The 19146-nt window shown below is 40.7% G+C and overlaps 2 protein-coding genes and 1 non-coding gene across 3 annotated transcripts; 2 read left to right on the top strand and 1 right to left on the bottom strand.

Moving 5' to 3' along the window:
* Nucleotides 1–3462: 3462 nt before the first annotated feature.
* Nucleotides 3463–14428, bottom strand: echs1 (enoyl CoA hydratase, short chain, 1, mitochondrial). The gene is made up of 8 exons (XM_062058229.1): nt 14254–14428; nt 10564–10761; nt 10365–10492; nt 10202–10301; nt 10014–10118; nt 4192–4311; nt 4034–4101; nt 3463–3942 (listed from the first exon to the last, which is right to left on the bottom strand). The coding sequence occupies exons 1-8, from the start codon at nt 14342–14344 to the stop codon at nt 3877–3879; spliced, it is 876 nt and encodes a 291-aa protein (XP_061914213.1). The 5' UTR covers nt 14345–14428; the 3' UTR covers nt 3463–3876.
* A 64-nt stretch (nt 14429–14492) lies between these two features.
* On the top strand, nt 14493–19120 carry sprn (shadow of prion protein). The gene is made up of 2 exons (XM_062058231.1): nt 14493–14734; nt 18499–19120. Exon 2 carries the CDS (start codon nt 18499–18501, stop codon nt 18952–18954), a length of 456 nt encoding a protein of 151 aa, XP_061914215.1. The 5' UTR covers nt 14493–14734; the 3' UTR covers nt 18955–19120.
* On the top strand, nt 17403–17476 carry trnai-aau (transfer RNA isoleucine (anticodon AAU)). Its single transcript has one exon. It is a non-coding gene; the product is annotated as a tRNA-Ile (tRNA).
* Nucleotides 19121–19146: the final 26 nt, after the last annotated feature.

Raw genomic sequence — 19146 nt, 5'->3', positions numbered from 1 at the left:
CGGGCCTTGAGTTTGACACCTGTGTTTTAGACTGTAGACAAGGCTATCTTTTCCCAAAAAAAATCATTACTCTGACAAAATAGACCAAAGATCAAATGTCAACTGTAGAGGATGTTGGTCCTCAGTAATATACTAAATAAGAATAATAAAGAAACGCTTTATTATTAGCTTTACGGAAATGTGGCCCCCAAAACAATTTAGTTGAATATACCTGCTCTACAATATTTTGGCTACTCGACCCACTCAGACAGTTAGAAATGTTTCCATTTTCTCTTACCTGAATAAAGTTATCTTAGCAGGTTTAGAAAAAAAATCGTAATTTCCCCTGGAATCCTGCTGATTCCCACTTTGTGTGAATGTGATCCAGTCAGAGAGAAGCGTAAAGTGGTGTCGGTTTTCAGTCTGTTATTAGGATATTTATTGCACTCCAGGGTAACTTTTAAAACCGTTTAAGGGTCAAAAAGTGGACAAAATGTTCCCAAGCTATAAAAAAATAATCCCGTTACATTGTTTATTCCCCCCCGAGTTTCATTTCTGATAGACTGAAATAAGACAGTAGGCTTTAGAGGCCACGAGAGGACAATAAATAGGGATCAAGTCACAAGTGAAGAGAGAGCCAGCAGAGTGAGGGCCCCCAGGAGCCGGCAGCCCGCCCTCTCCCTTCACCGGACCCCTGCTGCTGCCTTTCTTTGGGCTTCTTTAAACGAGTTTATCACGCCATGAGGGTCCGCGCCGCTTGTGTGTGTGTAACGTTTTGGCGTCCTTTGTCTGCCAGCAGAGCCTCAATTGAGTCTACATTTATTATTTTGACCTTTCGCCAAGACCTCAACGGGTCGCCTAACTTTTCGGACTCGCTCTGCAGACTTTCCGTGCGACCCGCCGAGAGAGGAGACACCTTTCTTTTTTCTTATCGCGCCCTTTGTGAAGTTTTTGTTGAAATCAATTAGGCCATGCATGGCCTTGGGAGGATACAGTGTGAACATCACACACTTTTTCTTTTTAAGCGTGCCTTAAAACATGCACTTTTACAACATCAAATCAGATTTTTTATGTTGAAAACATTAAATAGGGCATGCAATGTACATTACTGTCACATGGCATTTATTGAATGATAAAGTGTGTCCACTGAAAAAATGCATTCATATCAGGAGCAGTAAATAATGGTCACTTCTTGTATGTGAGCTCCCTCTAGCGGTGTAATGTAATACTTGCTTAATGCAATAAAAGTGTTGAAACAATCTAAAAAAATACTCTGAATTTTCTTGATTATTCTACTAGATTTAGTGCACATTCTCAACTTAAAAAAGATCAACTTTGTAAATTCTTAGGATTTATTTGTGAAATCTCAAAAAAAAAAAAAAAGTCCATTCATAACTAGATGAGGCAATTCCTGAAGGATTTGTGTGTGAATGCTCCAATGCTGAAGTTGAACTGAAATCCTGGATTTTTTTTAGAATTGTTGAAGGAGAGAACACAATCCTCGAACAGGCTGAGTATTTTGAAGTTGGAACGGTTTGAATCAGATGAAAAATGTGGGAATTGTGGAACTTTGAAAAATGTCCCATTGATTTAAATGGGAATTTCCATCAAATTTGGGAATTTCGAGAAAAGCGGGAATTTTTTGGAAATTGATAAAAACAACTTGAATGTTCTGAATGACCTGGTTGGTGTTGGAATTTTTCAAATCCGTCGAGACATGTTGAAGTACAAACATTTTGAATTGAGAAATGGTATTATGGAATTCCTGGAATTTCGGGAAAACTGGGAATTTTTCCAGTTCAAAAAACAACTTGGTTTTTTGTCCTGATTAAGAGAAATGAATTGACAGCGGAACGGTTGAAATGGGTTGAAAAATGTGGAAGGAGTAGTCGCCTGGAAAAAAGGGTGGAAATAGGGCTTTAGAAAACCAGGAATTCTGGAAAATCCTGGAATTTTTTTTTAACTTTGGAAAAAGGTAGTTTGAATGTCCAGGATGGTGGAATGTGTTGAAGGTGGAATGGTATGAATAGGTTGAAAAATGTGGATATGGTGAAAGTTTGAAAAATGGCCAATTCATTTTAAATGGGAAGTGTCCCGGAAAACTGGGAATTTTTGCAATTTGTCGAAGGAAAACCCGCAATTCCCAAATAGGCTGAACTGTTTGAAGTTGGAACGGTTTGAATCGGATGAAAATGTGGAAGGTAGAGCGCCCAAAATCTGGAGAATAATAATAATAATAATAATAATAATAAATAGATACATATTGGTGTAGGAAAAAAAAAAAAGAGTAATATTATTCTTCTAGATTTAGTGGACATTCTCAATTTAAAAAAGAGAAACTTTGTACATTCTTAGGATTTGTGAAATCTAAAAAATAAATAAATAAATAAATTAAAAAAAAAAAAAGAGTATTCTTAATTATTATTCTAGATTTAGTGGACATTCTCAATTTAAAAAAGATAAACTTTGTACATTCTTGGGATTTATTTTTGAAATCTTAAAAAATAAAAATAAAAAGTATTCTTAATTTAAAAAAATGATTTTTTAAAAGAGAAACTTTGTACATTCTTAAGAATATACTTTTTTTTTTAGATTTCAAAAATAAATCCTGATTATTCTACTGATTTAGTGAACATTCTCAATTAAAAAATTAGAAACTTTGTACATTCTTAGGATTTATTTGTGAAATCTAAAAAATAAAAAAAAGAGTCTATTCTTAATTATTCTACTAGACTTAGTGAACATTCTCAATTTTAAAAATATAAATTTTGCACATTCTTAGGATTTATTTGTGAAATCTAAAAAAAAAAGTATATTCTTAAATATTTTACTACATTTAGTGGACATTCTCAATTTAAAAGAGAAACTGTACCTTAGGATTTATTTGTGAAATCTAAAAAATAAAAAAAGAGTGTCTATTCTTAATTATTCCACTAGATTTAGTGAACATTCTCTATTTTAAAAATAGAAAAGTTGTACATTTTTAGGATTTATTTGTGAAATCTAAAAAAAAAAGTATATTCTTGCATATTTTACTAGATTTAGTGGACATTCTCAATTTAAAAAAGAGAAACTGTACCTTCTTAGGATTCCATCCATCCATGTTTTACCGCTTGTCCCTCTTGGGGTGGCTGGTCCCTATCCCGGCAGTAGGCGGTGTACACCCTGGACAACACACACACACAGACAACATTCACACTTACATTCACACACTAGGGATCATTTAGTGTTGTCATGTCAACCTATCTCCAGATGCATGTCTTTGGAGGTGGGAAGAAGCCGTAGTAACCGGAGTCACGGGGAGAACTTCCAAACTCTGCACAGAAAGACCCTGAGCCCGGGAATCGAACCCAGGACCTTCTTATTGTGAGGCCCCAGCACTAACCCCCGTTGGTGAAATCGAGAAGAAAGAAAAAAACTCAGCCTATTCTTAATTATCCTACAAGACTTAGAGCGCAATCTCAATCCCAAAAATTAGAAACGTACATTCTTAGCATTTATTTGCAAAATTTAGACAGAAAAACACAAGATTGAAGGAACAAAAAGTAATCTGGGATCAGACTATTGCAAATAATTGCAAAAATATCAAAGTGCACTCAAATCCTAACTGATTTATCCCTTAATAATAATAATACTAATATTAATAGGGCACTTGTTGCAAATTATGTCATCAATAATTTTGAGTGCAAGTGTTGGAGTGAGTTGTTGAGAAATGTCCATAATAACAACATGTGTAGTTATGATGATATATTATTGGTATAGGATTTCATGATGAACATTATTTGTCTTCTTCGACACCCATGAGGCACTTGTCTTGCCCTAGTGAGTGTCAGAACGTCAACCTGCTATAGTTGAGCTCAGTTCTGCTGATTTCTGGAAGTTTGATGACTTGATCGATCACTTGTCCTGAAAACTGGCCTTTCTCTTCTCCACAAACGCAGTCATGCCTTCCTTGCGATCCTCCTAAAAAGAAAAAAGCACAGACGCCGACGTCACGAGGCAAGTCTCCACGCGGCATCGAGAGGGAACCTGGGAGGTGAGCGCTTCTACTCACCGTTGCAAAGGTAGCGTGGAATAAACGCTTCTCAAAACGATTCCCCTCGGCCAGAGTCAGTTCGTAGGCTGGAACCGCACAAAAAGGTCAAAATGACGTTCAACTTATTTTGAATAAAAACGAGCTGTTTTGTGTGGTTGATTTGGACGCCATCTGACCTGCATTGACCGCCTCTTTAGCCATAGAAGACACCAGCTTGGAGTTAGCAGCGATTTTCTCCCCGCATTTCACAGCTTCTGGCACAAGCTGGTCCACGGGACAGATTTTACTCACCAAGCCTGCGAAACAGCAAAGTGACCAGAAGTACAAACAAAAAAGTTAGTTTTATTTTATTTTTAGGTACAAATTGACAATGTTACCTAAAACAAAGCCTGTACGCTTAAAGCTAGTTTTAAGCCAAGAAACAATTCATTCACTTTACATGATTCCCTATAGGGAGATTTTTCTGGAAAATAAAATCTTGAAAGTCAACAAGCCTTGTGGGAAAAATTGTGTTTAATTTTGGAGGTTCCACTGTAATAACTAATGTGGGTAAACAAACAATAGACCTGGGCTGATAACACATTTTGCTGGGCGATGTATTGTCCTAAAAATATTGTATTATTGTCAGCATTATTTTGAGAACAAATTAAGCACTAATGTAATCATAATATATAATAATGCACGTGACCCTTACAATACACCTTGATTTATCAATAGTATTTTTACCATTGTAATTGGAACCTTTAATTAAAAAAAAAAATAATAATAATAATAATAAAATGGACAGTAATCTGTTAGATAAAAGTATATACATTTTTCTTTCTGTTATTCTCTCATTAATATTTTTTTCCTCTGTACTTATTTTTATATATATATATATACATATATATATATATATACATATCATGTCATTATTATTTATTCCTTAAAAAATTGTGTTAAAAGAAAATATATTGTATAATTTTGTGTAAACCTTTTTCAATAAATACATAAATAAATAGATACATAAATAAATACAGTATCGAACATCTTCAAGTGCAGTTTTCCCCCTAGTCGAAAAACTGGACCGGTGGTTTGTTTTGTTGCCTTCACTTTTACACAAATGTATTCGTTCGGGTCGGTGGGCTCATCCTTCTGGTTTGGTTTGAAACCAAAATATTCCCCAGATATTTGGCAATCATCTTTTTCATTCACTCTTAATTTTTGTCACCTCACTGTGCTTTTCACTAGTGAGTCGTGACGAGCAGAGGCTACATCTTCTTGTCTATTCTATAAACGCGCTTTTAAAACACACGGACACAAGTTCCTTTTAATTTATCGTTCAATTAATTGATTTAGGTCTCGTTAACTATATGAAAAAATGTGCTGGACGACAGTATTTATATTTGCCATATTATTGATTTCAGAGTCCTTACTATACAACAAACATGGATGTGGGCGCCCTTTGAGGAAAAATTTGGAAATATGCCCAAATATATTTAAAATGAAGAATATCATTCATCCATCCATTTTCTACCGCTTGTTCCTTTCGGGGTCGCTGGAGCCTATCTCAGCTGCATTCGGGGTACACCTTGGACAAGTCGCCACCTCATCACAGGGCCAACACAGACAGACAACATTCACACTCACATTCACACACTAGGGGAAATGTAGTGTTGCCAATCAATCTATCCCTAGGTGCATTTGTTTGGAGGTGGGAGGAAGCCGGAGTACCCGGAGGGAACCCACGCAGTCACGGGGAGAACATGCAAACTCCACACAGAAGGATCCCGAGCACAGGATCAAACCCAGGACCTTCGTAATGTGAGGCAGACGCACTAACACCACTTCCACCGTGCTGCCTGAAGTGAAGACTAAATTTCTTCCAACTGGGGGGATTTTTCCCTCATTATATTTTACCTTTACATTTATTCTCCTCTACAAACTTTTTTTTTTTTTTTTTTTTTGTCACAAATATTTTTTTGTTTTTTAGTTGATAATTTACTATAATTATTATCATTGAAAATGCAATGTGAAATTATATAACAAGCATGCAAAAAAAGTCAGAAATTGTTTGCCATTTAACAACTCTATGCTGTAGCCACGCCCCCTCAGGTAATATACTAGCCGGGCTGTGACCTTGGTTTACAATCTTTTCTTTTTTACTGTCTTGTTTTAATGCTTTTATGGTATTTTAAAAAAAGGTTTAGCACAAATAAAATCTATTATTATTATTAATCCATCCATCACATCAAAAATATACCTTTTTGCTGGCTCCAAATAAATACTCTAAAACTACACCTGGTTCAGAACTAACAGTGTTGAGATTGTAATCATCCAGTTATGATTAGCAGCAAAGAAGACAGTCATCAACGTTGCGGCTCGTAAAGCAAACGCAAGCGACAACAAGTAAGCTAGCTAGATGGTTAGCTAACCAGCGAGGTTGTTTCAGTGCTCCTGATCGTCTCCCCTTCCTGCAATTCAGTGCGGCGTTAAGGCAAGAGGAACAGCGAGTACCTGCGGCTGAGGCGAGCGTTCAACAAATTTTTTTCAGATCATATTTTTATTGTTTCATTTAAAAAAAACCATGAAAGTGATATTTTGACCTAAAAATTAACTAATTAAAAACGCGGATTTCCGTGTTTTCGTGGCAGTTTCACATGCCTGAAAAACTACGGACCCACATAACAGTGTTTTCCTAGCACTAAAATCATTTTTAAAAAGTGTAAATCCCAGCATTAAGGCTACATTTTGCCCTTCAAATTCACTATTGTGGGACCTCTTAGGCCCCGTTTACACTGCACACCAAATCAGACTTTTTTTTGCCCTCAAATGACAAAGATCCGATTTTTCTAAACGCTCCAAAGTGCCAAATCCGATCCCACTGGGTTGTGAGTTTTTCCTTGCCCTTATGTGGGATCTGAATCGAGGATGTCGTTGTGGCTTGTGCAGCCCTTTGAGACACTTGTGATTTAAGGCTATATGAATAAACATTGATTGATTGATTGATCGTTTGGCATCAGAATCAGGCCACATCAGGAGGTAGTCTGAATCCGATCTTTTCAAAAGGGACTTCAGTCTAAACGCAATGTGACCTGAATGTGACTTTTTCGTCAGCTTCGGGCGAGCTGCGTCACTTGTGTGCGCAGTCAAAGACGCAGTCGCCAGCGGATGTGAATACTTCATCACATCACTGTACCCTGGGAGGAATCCATGGAGGAGGCATATGAGAGGAAATATTTGCGGTATACCGAGCTGGCCGTGGAAGCTCAAAATCGCGGCTGGAATACTGAAGTCCGCCCTGTGGAGGTTGGGTGCAGAGGCTTTGTGGGAACCTCTACCGCAAAACTGCTGAGGGACTTGGGAGTCAGGGGTCAGTGCCTGCGTACAGCCATCAAAGCCGCATCTGAAGCAGCCGAAAAGAGCAGCCGGTGGCTCTGGCTGAAGAGGAATGACCCCAATTGGGCCCCCAACTAGTGCATCAGGAGGTATGCGGTCAGGCAAAGCTGACTCAGGGAACCAGACGCTCCTGCCATGCATAGTTCCCTGATAGGTCTGCCAACAAGGTGACTTTTATGGCTAATTGGGCTTGGGTCGCAAGCTAAGGTCTGATCATCCTGTAGCTGGCCGCCTCTGGAGAGGGTGTATAGTGTTAAAGGCCGAAACATCCAATGACCCAGAGGAACACTACTGATGATGCGCACCCGTAAATTTTATCCGTCAGGTCTTCCATTAACGTTCACTGTTCATTTTAATGTGTTAAGTCATTTATGCATTTGTGTTTCGCACAAGAGGTAGAACATCTCACTCTGTGTTTTCTGGAATTTTTAAAAAGTGTAAATCCCAGCATTAAGGCTACATTTTGCCCTTCAAATTCACTATTGTGGGACCTCTTAGTCCCCGTTTACACTGCACACCAAATCAGACTTTTTTTGCCCTCAAATGACAAAGATCCGATTTTTCTAAACGCTCCAAAGTGCCAAATCCGATCCCACTGGGTTGTGAGTTTTTCCTTGCCCTTATGTGGGATCTGAATCGAGGATGTCGTTGTGGCTTGTGCAGCCCTTTGAGACACTTGTGATTTAAGGCTATATAAATAAACATTGATTGATTGATTGATCGTTTGGCATCAGAATCAGGCCACATCAGGAGGTAGTCTGAATCCGATCTTTTCAAAAGGGACTTCAGTCTAAACGCAATGTGACCTGAATGTGACTTTTTCGTCAGCTTCGGGCGAGCTGCGTCACTTGTGTGCGCAGTCAAAGACGCAGTCGCCAGCGGATGTGAATACTTCATCACATCACTGTACCCTGGGAGGAATCCATGGAGGAGGCATATGAGAGGAAATATTTGCGGTATACCGAGCTGGCCGTGGAAGCTCAAAATCGCGGCTGGAATACTGAAGTCCGCCCTGTGGAGGTTGGGTGCAGAGGCTTTGTGGGAACCTCTACCGCAAAACTGCTGAGGGACTTGGGAGTCAGGGGTCAGTGCCTGCGTACAGCCATCAAAGCCGGATCTGAAGCAGCCGAAAAGAGCAGCCGGTGGCTCTGGCTGAAGAGGAATGACCCCAATTGGGCCCCCAACTAGTGCATCAGGAGGTATGCGGTCAGGCAAAGCTGACTCAGGGAACCGGACGCTCCTGCCATGCATAGTTCCCTGATAGGTCTGCCAACAAGGTGACTTTTATGGCTAATTGGGCTTGGGTCGCAAGCTAAGGTCTGATCATCCTGTAGCTGGCCGCCTCTGGAGAGGGTGTATAGTGTTAAAGGCCGAAACATCCAATGACCCAGAGGAACACTACTGATGATGCGCACCCGTAAATTTTATCCGTCAGGTCTTCCATTAACGTTCACTGTTCATTTTAATGTGTTAAGTCATATATGCATTTGTGTTTCGCACAAGAGGTAGAACATCTCACTCTGTGTTTTCTGGAATTTTTAAAAAGTGTAAATCCCAGCATTAAGGCTACATTTTGCCCTTCAAATTCACTATTGTGGGACCTCTTAGGCCCCGTTTACACTGCACACCAAATCAGACTTTTTTTGCCCTCAAATGACAAAGATCCGATTTTTCTAAACGCTCCAAAGTGCCAAATCCGAGCCCACTGGGTTGTGAGTTTTTCCTTGCCCTTATGTGGGATCTGAATCGAGGATGTCGTTGTGGCTTGTGCAGCCCTTTGAGACACTTGTGATTTAAGGCTATATAAATAAACATTGATTGATTGATTGATTGATCGTTTGGCATCAGATTCAGGCCACATCAGGAGGTAGTCTGAATCCGATCTTTTCAAAAGGGACTTCTGTCTAAACGCAATGTGACCTGAATGTGACTTTTTCGTCAGCTCCGGGCGAGCTGCGTCACTTGTGTGCGCAGTCAAAGACGCAGTCGCCAGCGGATGTGAATACTTCATCACATCATCCGGTTTCGGTGAACAAAGTCTATTTAAGACTAACACATTTTCGGTGCGTCACTAGTCAGTAGTGCGCAAATAATAGGCTATGTGTAAAATATGAAGGTGTATTTTAAAGAATTAGCGATGGTTGAATGACCGCAATTGACGCTGTGGCATATTTGCTTACATGTGAGTTGAAAAATAAAGCTCACGTAGATCCACGCTGATGTCCATGTCTCCTCTACTTAGCCGTAAAAAGATTAGAACCCTCCCAAATATATTCCACTATATATATACACAATCCATTCATAAACTATATTACTTTAATTTATTTCCACGTAAAAAAAAAAAACCTGCTAATTTTTAAGGTGTGGGACTTTCATTTTATTTTGTAGTAGTAGCGAGTTCCTCCCAGACAACTTCCTTTGTTTTCACCTTATCGCACTGTGCATGCAAGTGACGTCAAGGCCACATTAGGGAAACATTTGCGTTTACACCTGAGTCTGATAAAATCACATTTTACCTGCAGTGTGAACAGTCAGCTGGAAAAAAATCTGATTTGGGCCACTTAGACTCAAGTAAAATAGCAAAAAAACTGCATAATATGGGACCTTTAGTTGCTAATACCTGACTGTTTGGCTTCTTGAGCACCAATCTTGTCTCCTGTTAGCACCAACTCCATGGCGAGAGATTTGCCCACTGCACGGGTCAAACGCTGCGTGCCCCCCGCCCCTGCAGGGTAAAAAGATGTCATGGCAACAGCAGCTGCAAATGATATTTCTCTACAGCACATAAGTAGTGAGGTAGAGTTGTACCAGGAATGGTCCCCAGCAGGATCTCCGGTTGGCCAAACTGGGCTTTCTCTCCAGCGTAGATGATGTCACACATCATGGCCAACTCACAGCCGCCGCCCAACTGCGACACATACACAAATGTAATCTTCACCAAAAGAGAGTTATCTATTAATATTCGACTTACAGCAAAGCCATTGACGGCAGCAATAACTGGCTTCTTCACTGTGGACACTCTGTTCCAGTGAGCCAGGAAGTTACCACCGTAACACTCCTGGAACGTCCGATTTTGCATTTCCTTGATGTCCGCTCCCGCTAAACAAGGCCCAGAAGATGCTCATGTTAACGCCTGAAAGTCATCGCGCTCTTTATTCGTCGTATTTCACCTGCAAACGCTCGGTCGCTGCCGGTGATGACGATGGCGCCCACTTCTCCGTCGCTCTCGAAGGCGTTTAAGGCCTCAGCCAATTCTGTCATCAAGCCGTCGCACAAAGCATTGAGGGCCTTCGGTCGGTTCAGCTGGATGAAACCCACGTTCTTATTCTCGCCCCGCTTCTCCACCATGATGTACTCATACTGGGCACCTGCAGGAGGAGACAGCAGTAATTATCCTCACTAGCTTTCTTCTACAGCATATCAACATTGGCATTATTATATTTGCCAAGCGAGGGTTTTTGCACTGCATAACTAATACCAGTGAAGATAGTTCAAACAGGGGTGTCAAGTCAATATTGGTATCGGATATCGTCCCGATATCAGCAAAAGAAAACCTAAGTATCTGATGATATCAGATTGCATCTAAAATCTCAAGAAATAAGCAGTCCTGCAGCGCATAAACATCTAAATGTCCTCCAATAAGCACACATTTGATATTCCCTGGTATTTTAATGAAGTCATTAAAAAAAGGTAAACATGGTAAGCTAAATGCTACTAGGAGCTGCCAGTTCCCCAACACCTAAGCACACAATTGCACACCAGCTGGACATACTTAATAACTGTCCTTAATTCAGTGCCTCTCAATTATTTTCTGTTACGGAAAGAGAAAACATGACTATGAACAGTAACCTTTGGTCCATAAAATGTTTATGAGTACACCTCTGCATAACATTGTATCCTTATTAACATTAAAGAAAACAAACAATACGAAAGAAATATAGATCAACGAGATTAATAAATACCTTATTTTACGGACCATAGAGCGCACCGGATTATAAAACGCACTGCCGATGAATGGTCTATTTTTGAGCTTTTTTCATGTATAAGGCGCACCGGATTATAGGACGCATTAAAGGAGTCATATTATTTTATTTATTTTTCTAAATGGAAAACACTTCCTTGTGGTCTACATAACATGTAATGGTGGTTCTTTGGTCAAAATGGTGCATAGATTATGTTTTACAGATCATCTTCAAGTTGCTTTCTGACAGTCGCTTCCGGATGCACCATTTTGTGGGCGGTCTTATTTACCTGGCTCACCTTCGACAGCGTCTTCTCCCCGTCATCTTTGTTGTAGCGGTGTAGCGTGCAAGGACGGGAGTGGAAGAAGTGTCAAAAGATGGAGCTAACTGTTTTAATGACATTCAGACTTTACTTAAATCAATAACGGAGCAGCATCTCCTCATCAGGAAACAACATATAACCGTCCAACCGGAACTCTCTAATGTATGTTTTATGTTTTAGCGCTTTCATGGCGAGTTTACCGACAGATATAAGTAAGAACTTTACAGTACTTTATATTAGAAATGGCAACAGCGGAGGATGAATGTCCCATAACAAGAAGATAGAGAAAAAGAAGAAGCTTATCGACTACGGTGTCGACACAGACTACAAAGGCGGAAGCGCGCAATTTTACAAGATTTATGCAGATCCCAAATACAGATCAGCAGGTAACAGAAGGTAAGAAAAGTTGCTTTTGCATAATATTGTGAAACAAAACGCCAGATAATATGTCTTACCTTATACACACACCATAATACTTGTATGTTGAAGCACAGTACAATCCTTCAAGCGGTGAGGCTTCATAGCTTACCAAATTTGTACTAAAACATTTTGATAGATTTTTGAGCGCCGTGTGTAATGTTCTATATTTTCAATGGAACATATAAAATGTTGGTTTTGTTTACTCGAGTCATATTGCCATCATACTGCAGCCTACAGTTATGTCTTATGTTTGACTGCCATCTACTGGTCACACTTATCATTACTCCATGTACCAAATAAAATAGCTTCGAGGTGGGTAAGCTCAACCAAACGTATACCTTACATTAGGCGCACCAGGTTATAAGGAGCACTGTCGAATTTTGAGAAAAAAAAAGGATTTTAAGTGCGCCTTATAGTCCAGAAAATATGGTACATTTATTAACAATGGGAACGCCTCGGGATCCCCCAGGAAGAGCTGGACGAAGTGGCTGGGGAGAGGGAAGTCTGGGCTTCCCTGCTAAGGCTGCTGCCCCTGCGACCAGACCTCGGATAAGCGGAAGAAGATGGATGGATGGAGATATATATATATATACATATATACATACACATATATATATATATTAGGGGTGTAACGGTACGTGTATTTGTATCGAACCGTTTCGGTACGGGGGTTTCGGTTCGGTGCGGAGGTGTACCGAACGAGTTTCCACACGGATATATTAAGTAGCGTACTGCACGTTGTGTAAACAATACTCAGACTGACCATACGCCCTCTTTTCACCGGACATGTCCTCTTTTGCGGGGCTGTCCGGGCGGAGTTTCTTAAATGCCTCAAATGTCTGGCATTTTGTATTAGGGTTGCGTGTATTAACAATGTACAGAAAAGGGGTAGGATTAAATAAGCTCTCGAACATGTTGAAAAGAGAAACTGGAAATTGTGATGTATCATGTTGTATGCTTGCATGTTCGAAATAAACTCAAACTCAACTCAACTCAACTCAAATGTACGTTCAGGGTTAAGAAGGGGTTAAAAACAAAACAAATTGTGCGTGCAGCAGCATTCGTGAGGGAGGGGCAGAGACAGAGAGAGCGAGAGAGTTATGATAAACGCGCATGCGTCTACAGGCTCTGCTTTTTATCCATAGATTTATCAGATTTCATTTTTTATTATCTGTAGGAGGGGTGTCAAAAGTGTGCCCCGGAGACCAATTGCGGCCCACAGTTAATGTTTTAAAGGCCCACGGCACATTCTATAAGTACTATTAAAATTAAAAAAAACATAACAAAAGTGAAATAGAAAAGCTTAAAGGTGAAATGTAATTTAGAAAAAGTTGCAATGTTGACTAATAAAACAAAGCTGTTTTTTTTCCTTTCAAACTGTCATTGCTCAAAACATAATATTGAATCAAAAGCAATGTTATTATGAATTATTGACCTATCCAAGGTTCCGATTACTTCACATCAAATATTCCACTAAGAAAAATATTTTTGGTGGAAGATTTTGCAAATTTGGTAAATAAATAACCAAAAAAATTATATTTTGTTGTTTTTTTACTGTACCGAAAATGAACCGAACCGTGACCTCTAAACCGAGGTACGTACCGAACCGAAATGTTTGTGTACCGTTACACCCCTACACTTTGCATTCATATTTTGCTGTTTTTTACATTGTTGTTGTGTTTTGCATGATTTTGAAAGATACACAACTATCGAGGTGCGCTGGTCTGAGAAGTAAAAGAGGAGTGACGTTCATATGCTGTTAATATTCAGTCCCACTTTCTTTATTTTAATGTACATTGTTGCTGTCCCATTCAGTAAAAATAAACCTGTAAAATTGCATTCCCTTTTTTTTTAAGGTGGTCTTTCATAACGTTTTTAGAATTCTATCAGACATTGTGACTTTTGGTATTAGTGTTCCTGAAAAAAAAGGGATCCAAACATACATGTACGGCAGTTTTTTCAGCTATAAGTGTACATATAATTGATACACAAATACTTTTCTCTAAATATTTGCCCAGCTCTGATGTACACTAATTATAAGTATTGACATCACAGTTGAGTGCAAGGAGAGAAGTTTAATTGCAGCATGATGGCCACTAAGTGACGCACATTATACACGACATTGAAGAGCCACCGCATTGCTTTGAAACACTCACCCGAACTAAGAAGGCGAGCGGCGGCCAGGAGCCCAGGCGTTGCTCGGCCCGATTTAAGGAGCATACCCGCATTTCTACAAAGAAAGGCCATAGCAGCCACCTCCAGCAACGACTGTCAACTTTGAACTTGTGACCAGAACGGCAACTCTGTTTCCGGGTACGTGTCTTCTTCTGTGACTTAACATTCACATTTACGTAGCTTCGCGCTACCGCCACTCGGCGGACGAGAGTGGTATTACTACTGTACTCACATCGGCGGTTACATTGTAGTGACAGTACTATAAATAGATGAATGTGGCGACACATTTATATAAGGTCAACGGTAATTGTAAAAATGACATTAACTTGCTGTAGCTAGCTCGACAACGCTTGCTTCTTCGTGAGCGCGCTGCTCGTACCCCCTCACCCCGTGAACGCGCAATAGCATCCTCGGTGACCATCCTCTCCATCCTTTTTCCCGGGATAAACACACCGAAACAAGGTAAGCACCTACCATTTGCGATGTTTTTTTTTTAATTATTTTGTTGTTATTACGTCATATACACCATTGTAATTCTCTAAAATTGGCTGCATGGGCTATATGGCTAATTAGCACGGTGAAATGAACATGCATGTATAAGAAAAAGGACGTGCAATTTAAAACATAAACATTTTGTGTGTACTTTATTTCATGCACTATCACAAGCACGGCAATATATTTTTTTAAAAGGCCTGCATAAGCAACCTTCCAGTGTTTAGATTCTTCCATTGTCTTAGATTTCCGGCACAATTATGTTCATTTCTCTGCAAGCAGACATTTTTTTTTGACGTGACCCTGCACAATAATTGATATATCGTAGAAAAACAAGTGTAAAATAATACAGTAGTTCCATTAATTATTTTGCAACTAAAAATGCAAAAATATTTTCGATCATTTCCAACCAGCCTCCATGTATTACATGCATTGAGGCTTGGATATTTACAAGACAACAATTACATTTTTGTGTACATAATAACCTTAATAAAGGCGCTTTTGTCCAATATTATTAAACCATTAAATGCCTTAACACCGCCTACAGCCTGACGTGCATGGAGAAAAGACAGTAGCAGAGGTTCATTACATTTTTGACCTCAGGGCCCAATTGTTTTCGACTCCAGCAGGGGCCAGGTCCCATTCAAATATTAACACTGAATTAGTCTTACTCATGACTTTAATCTAATTCATTAATTGCATCCAACCCGCTTACAGTTTTACAGGATAAACCTTGTCAAATGATATGGAAGTGTGTGTTAATCATTATAATAATATAATAATCAAATATACTGCGAAATAAAGAATTGATAAAAACTGATGAAAAATAAATGTACATACAATTAGGCAGTGCTAAAATAAATACATTCTAACTAAAATAATATTTAATACTAATATTTGTTTAAGTAAACTGTCAATAAAATGAAAGTGCAAATGAAAATACAGCTCAGCCATTTTAATCAGAGATTTTTGCACTTCAGATATTTCTTTATGGCTTTAGCGCCAGACTTCTTCTGTTTGTTTGATATTACAGCCACAAGTGGTGGACAATGTATTACAACTGAGTACCGCTGCCGCCCTCAAGGGGGCGTCCGCGGCCCAACACCCGGGCTCTGTAGTTAAGAAACACACAGTTGTAAGCATTAAAGTCAATCCAACAAAATGGGGAATATTTGTATAAAACTTGCACTCCTACAGTGTTTCCCTTATTGTACTATTATTGTTGTGACAAATATGCCACTTGGTGGCACTGTTATTGAGCACCAAACTCCTGGCCCCCATTCACGAGACTCCTGAAGGGCCACCCATCCCACCCTAAACCCAACCTCACCACCCCATACACACTTGGTATGTTTATATGCACTCAAAATTAATTATTGCATGAATCTGGTTAAAACCATCTTTTTAAAACACATGTAAAAAGAAAAACTTATTTAGGTTTTTGACTTTTTAAAGATGGAATGAACATATTTATAAATCCCTCTTAATAATATATTTTTAAAAAGTAAAAAAAAAACATACATTTAAATAATCATATAACCTGTCATTATTCACATAAATATGGTTATCCATCCATCCATCCGTCCAGCCATCCATCTTCTTCCGCTTATCCGAGGTTGGGTCGCGGGGGCAGCAGCCTAAGCAGGGAAGCCCAGACTTTCCTCTCCCCAGCCACTTCGTCCAGCTCTTCCCGGGGGATCCCAAGGTGTTCCCAGGCCAGCTGGGAGACATAGTCTTCCCAACGTGTTCTGGGTCTTCCCCATGGCCTCCTACGGTTGGACGTGCCCTAAACACCTCCCTAGGGAGGCGTTCGGGTGGCATCCTGACCAGATGCCTGAACCACCTCATCTGGCTCCTCTCGATGTGGAGGAGCAGCGGCTTTACTTTGAGCTCCCCCCGGATGGCAGAGCTTCTCACCCTATCTCTAAGGGAGAGCCCCGCCACCCGGCGGAGGAAACTAATTTCGGCCGCTTGTACCCGTGATCTTGTCCTTTCGGTCATAACCCAAAGCTCATGACCATAGGTGAGGATGGGAACGTAGATCGACCGGTAAATTGAGAGCTTTGCCTTCCGGCTCAGCTCCTTCTTCACCACAACGGATCGATACAGCGTCCGCAATACTGAAGACGCCGCACCGATCCGCCTGTCGATCTCACGATCCACTCTTCCCTCACTCGTGAACAAGACTCCGAGGTACTTGAACTCCTCCACTTGAACCATGGACTCTGACTTGGAGGTGCTGATTCTCATCCCAGTCGCTTAACACTCGGCTGCGAACCGATCCAGTGAGAGCTGAAGATCCTGGCCAGATGAAGCCATCAAGACCACGTCATCTGCAAAAAGCAGAGACCTAATCCTGCAGCCACCAAACCGGATCCCCTCAACGCCCTGACTGCGCCTAGAAATTCTGTCCATAAAAGTTATGAACAGAATATGGTTATAAATATTTTAATTCAGAGTGTAAAGCAGATATTAGCTGATACACATAAGGTAATCATCAGTGGATAATACAAATCCTGATAATACAACATTGTTATAATGATTATATTATCATTAGTGCAGCTCCTGGGAGTTAAGTCAAAAACTAGTAAACCCTGTTACTAACTTTGAGGGTTCTTGAACACACCACATTTATGGCGGCCTGTTAGCGCAGTTGGTTAGAGCGTGGTGCTAATAACGCCAAGGTCGCGGGTTCGATCCCCGTACGGGCCACTTCTTTTGATGATATAATTGTTGATGACTGAAGTGCTGATATCAACCAAACCTAACCCCCCCACCCCCCCGCCCCAACCCCCTCCACATCCTACCCCCCGGATTGTAAATAATGTAAATAATTCAATGTATATACTCTGATTATTAACTTGTGTGATGACTGTATTATGCTGATAGTAAATATTTGTACCATGAATTGATTTAAGTGGACCCCGACTTAAACAAGTTGAAAAACTTATCCGGGTGTTACCATTTAGTGGTCAATTGTACGGAATATGTACTGTACTGTGCAATCTACTAATAAAAGTTTCAATCAATCAATGGGCAAGGAGATGCAAAAGTCAAACTTGTACATAACAGATAGATTTATCATATTAAAAGTTAAAATACCACTGATAGTCACATACACACTAGGTGTGGTGAAATTACCCTCTGCATTTGACCCATCCCCTTGTTCCACCCCCTGGGAGGTGAGGGGAGCAGTGAGCAGCAGCGGTGGCCACGCTCGGGAATCATTTTGGAGATTTAACCCCCAATTCCAACCCTTAGTCTATCACCTCATCCTTTTTCCAAATTGAAATAAATGGCAGAAGAAAAAAAATCTTCAAACTTTACACAATCCCAGGGCTGTGGTACAACATCCCCATTTCATCCCCCTCACTTTGATTGCCCTGGTTATTGACCCCATAGTTTGGATTGACTTGAAATTTCTCACACATCTCAGTGCACTCTGGAAAACATGCCCTGTAACTTAAGTGTGTTTAAAAAAATCGCAATAAAATTTGGCACACGCCTATAGGTGACTGACAAGCATATGTGTGCAAGTTTTGAGCAAGATTTGATGGGACGAAGCAACTATCCATCCATCCATTTTCAACCGCTTGTCCCTTTCGGGGTGGCGGGGGGTGCTGGAGCCTATCTCAGCTGCATTCAGGCGGAAGGCGGGATACACCCTGGACAAGGTGACGAAGCAACTAATTGTACATAATTCATTGCCATTTTCCTATTTCCTTCCTGCACAGATGAACCAGATGCTTGCAACTTGCTGGACTTTCCTCCTCCTCTCTGCCTTCCTGTGCGAGCCGGCACTGTGCAAAGGTGGCCGCGGAGGGTCTAGGGGCTCGTCCCGAGGCTCCCCCGCCCGTAGCTCCACGGCGGGCAACTACCGCGGGGCAGGCGGCTACGGTGGCCCGCGCTCTCGCTATCGGGCGGCGGGCCGGTCGTCCCCTGTGAGGGTGGCGAGCGCTGCTGCTGCAGGAGCCGCCGTGGCCCTGACGGCGGACAAATGGTACGCGTCCGCCTACCGCCGTAATAACGCAGAGAGCTCAGAGGACGTGCTGGATTATTACAACAGGACGGGTTACTTTGATGCCCAAATGTCTGGTACCACGCGGGGAGCCTCCTTCTGCCAAATGCTCTCCATCACCGTGGCAACGCTCTCCTCCAAATATGCACTACTGCTCGATGCCACACTTTAGATTTGTGGACAAACACCTGACTAATGCAGGACACGCTGCTGGAAAGACTTGTGGGAGTTTGAAGACATGGTAACCACACACAAAAAAAAAACACTGACTGCTTACTTACACTTGAACGCACCACTAATGTAAGCGTCACACCAGCGTGTGTGTATCTAAAGATGCACAGACAAAATAAATATTACTTTAGAA

This window comes from Entelurus aequoreus, linkage group LG09 (genome assembly GCF_033978785.1).
Source record: "Entelurus aequoreus isolate RoL-2023_Sb linkage group LG09, RoL_Eaeq_v1.1, whole genome shotgun sequence".
NCBI lineage: Eukaryota > Metazoa > Chordata > Actinopteri > Syngnathiformes > Syngnathidae > Entelurus > Entelurus aequoreus.
This window is presented reverse-complemented; position numbering and strand designations above follow the sequence as displayed.

What these genes read in the sequence shown, in the direction of transcription:
- echs1 (XM_062058229.1), bottom strand. Translation starts at nt 14,344, where the DNA reads ATGGCCTTTCTTTGTAGAAATGCGGGTATGCTCCTTAAATCGGGCCGA. An exon ending in CAGCGACCGAGCGTTTGCAG is followed by an intron (nt 10,493 to 10,563) that starts GTGAAATACGAC and finishes GGCCTTGTTTAG; the next exon opens with CGGGAGCGGACATCAAGGAA. An exon ending in TCAAGAAGCCAAACAGTCAG is followed by an intron (nt 4,312 to 10,013) that starts GTATTAGCAACT and finishes GCTGTTTCGCAG; the next exon opens with GCTTGGTGAGTAAAATCTGT.
- sprn (XM_062058231.1), top strand. Translation starts at nt 18,499, where the DNA reads ATGAACCAGATGCTTGCAACTTGCTGGACTTTCCTCCTCCTCTCTGCC.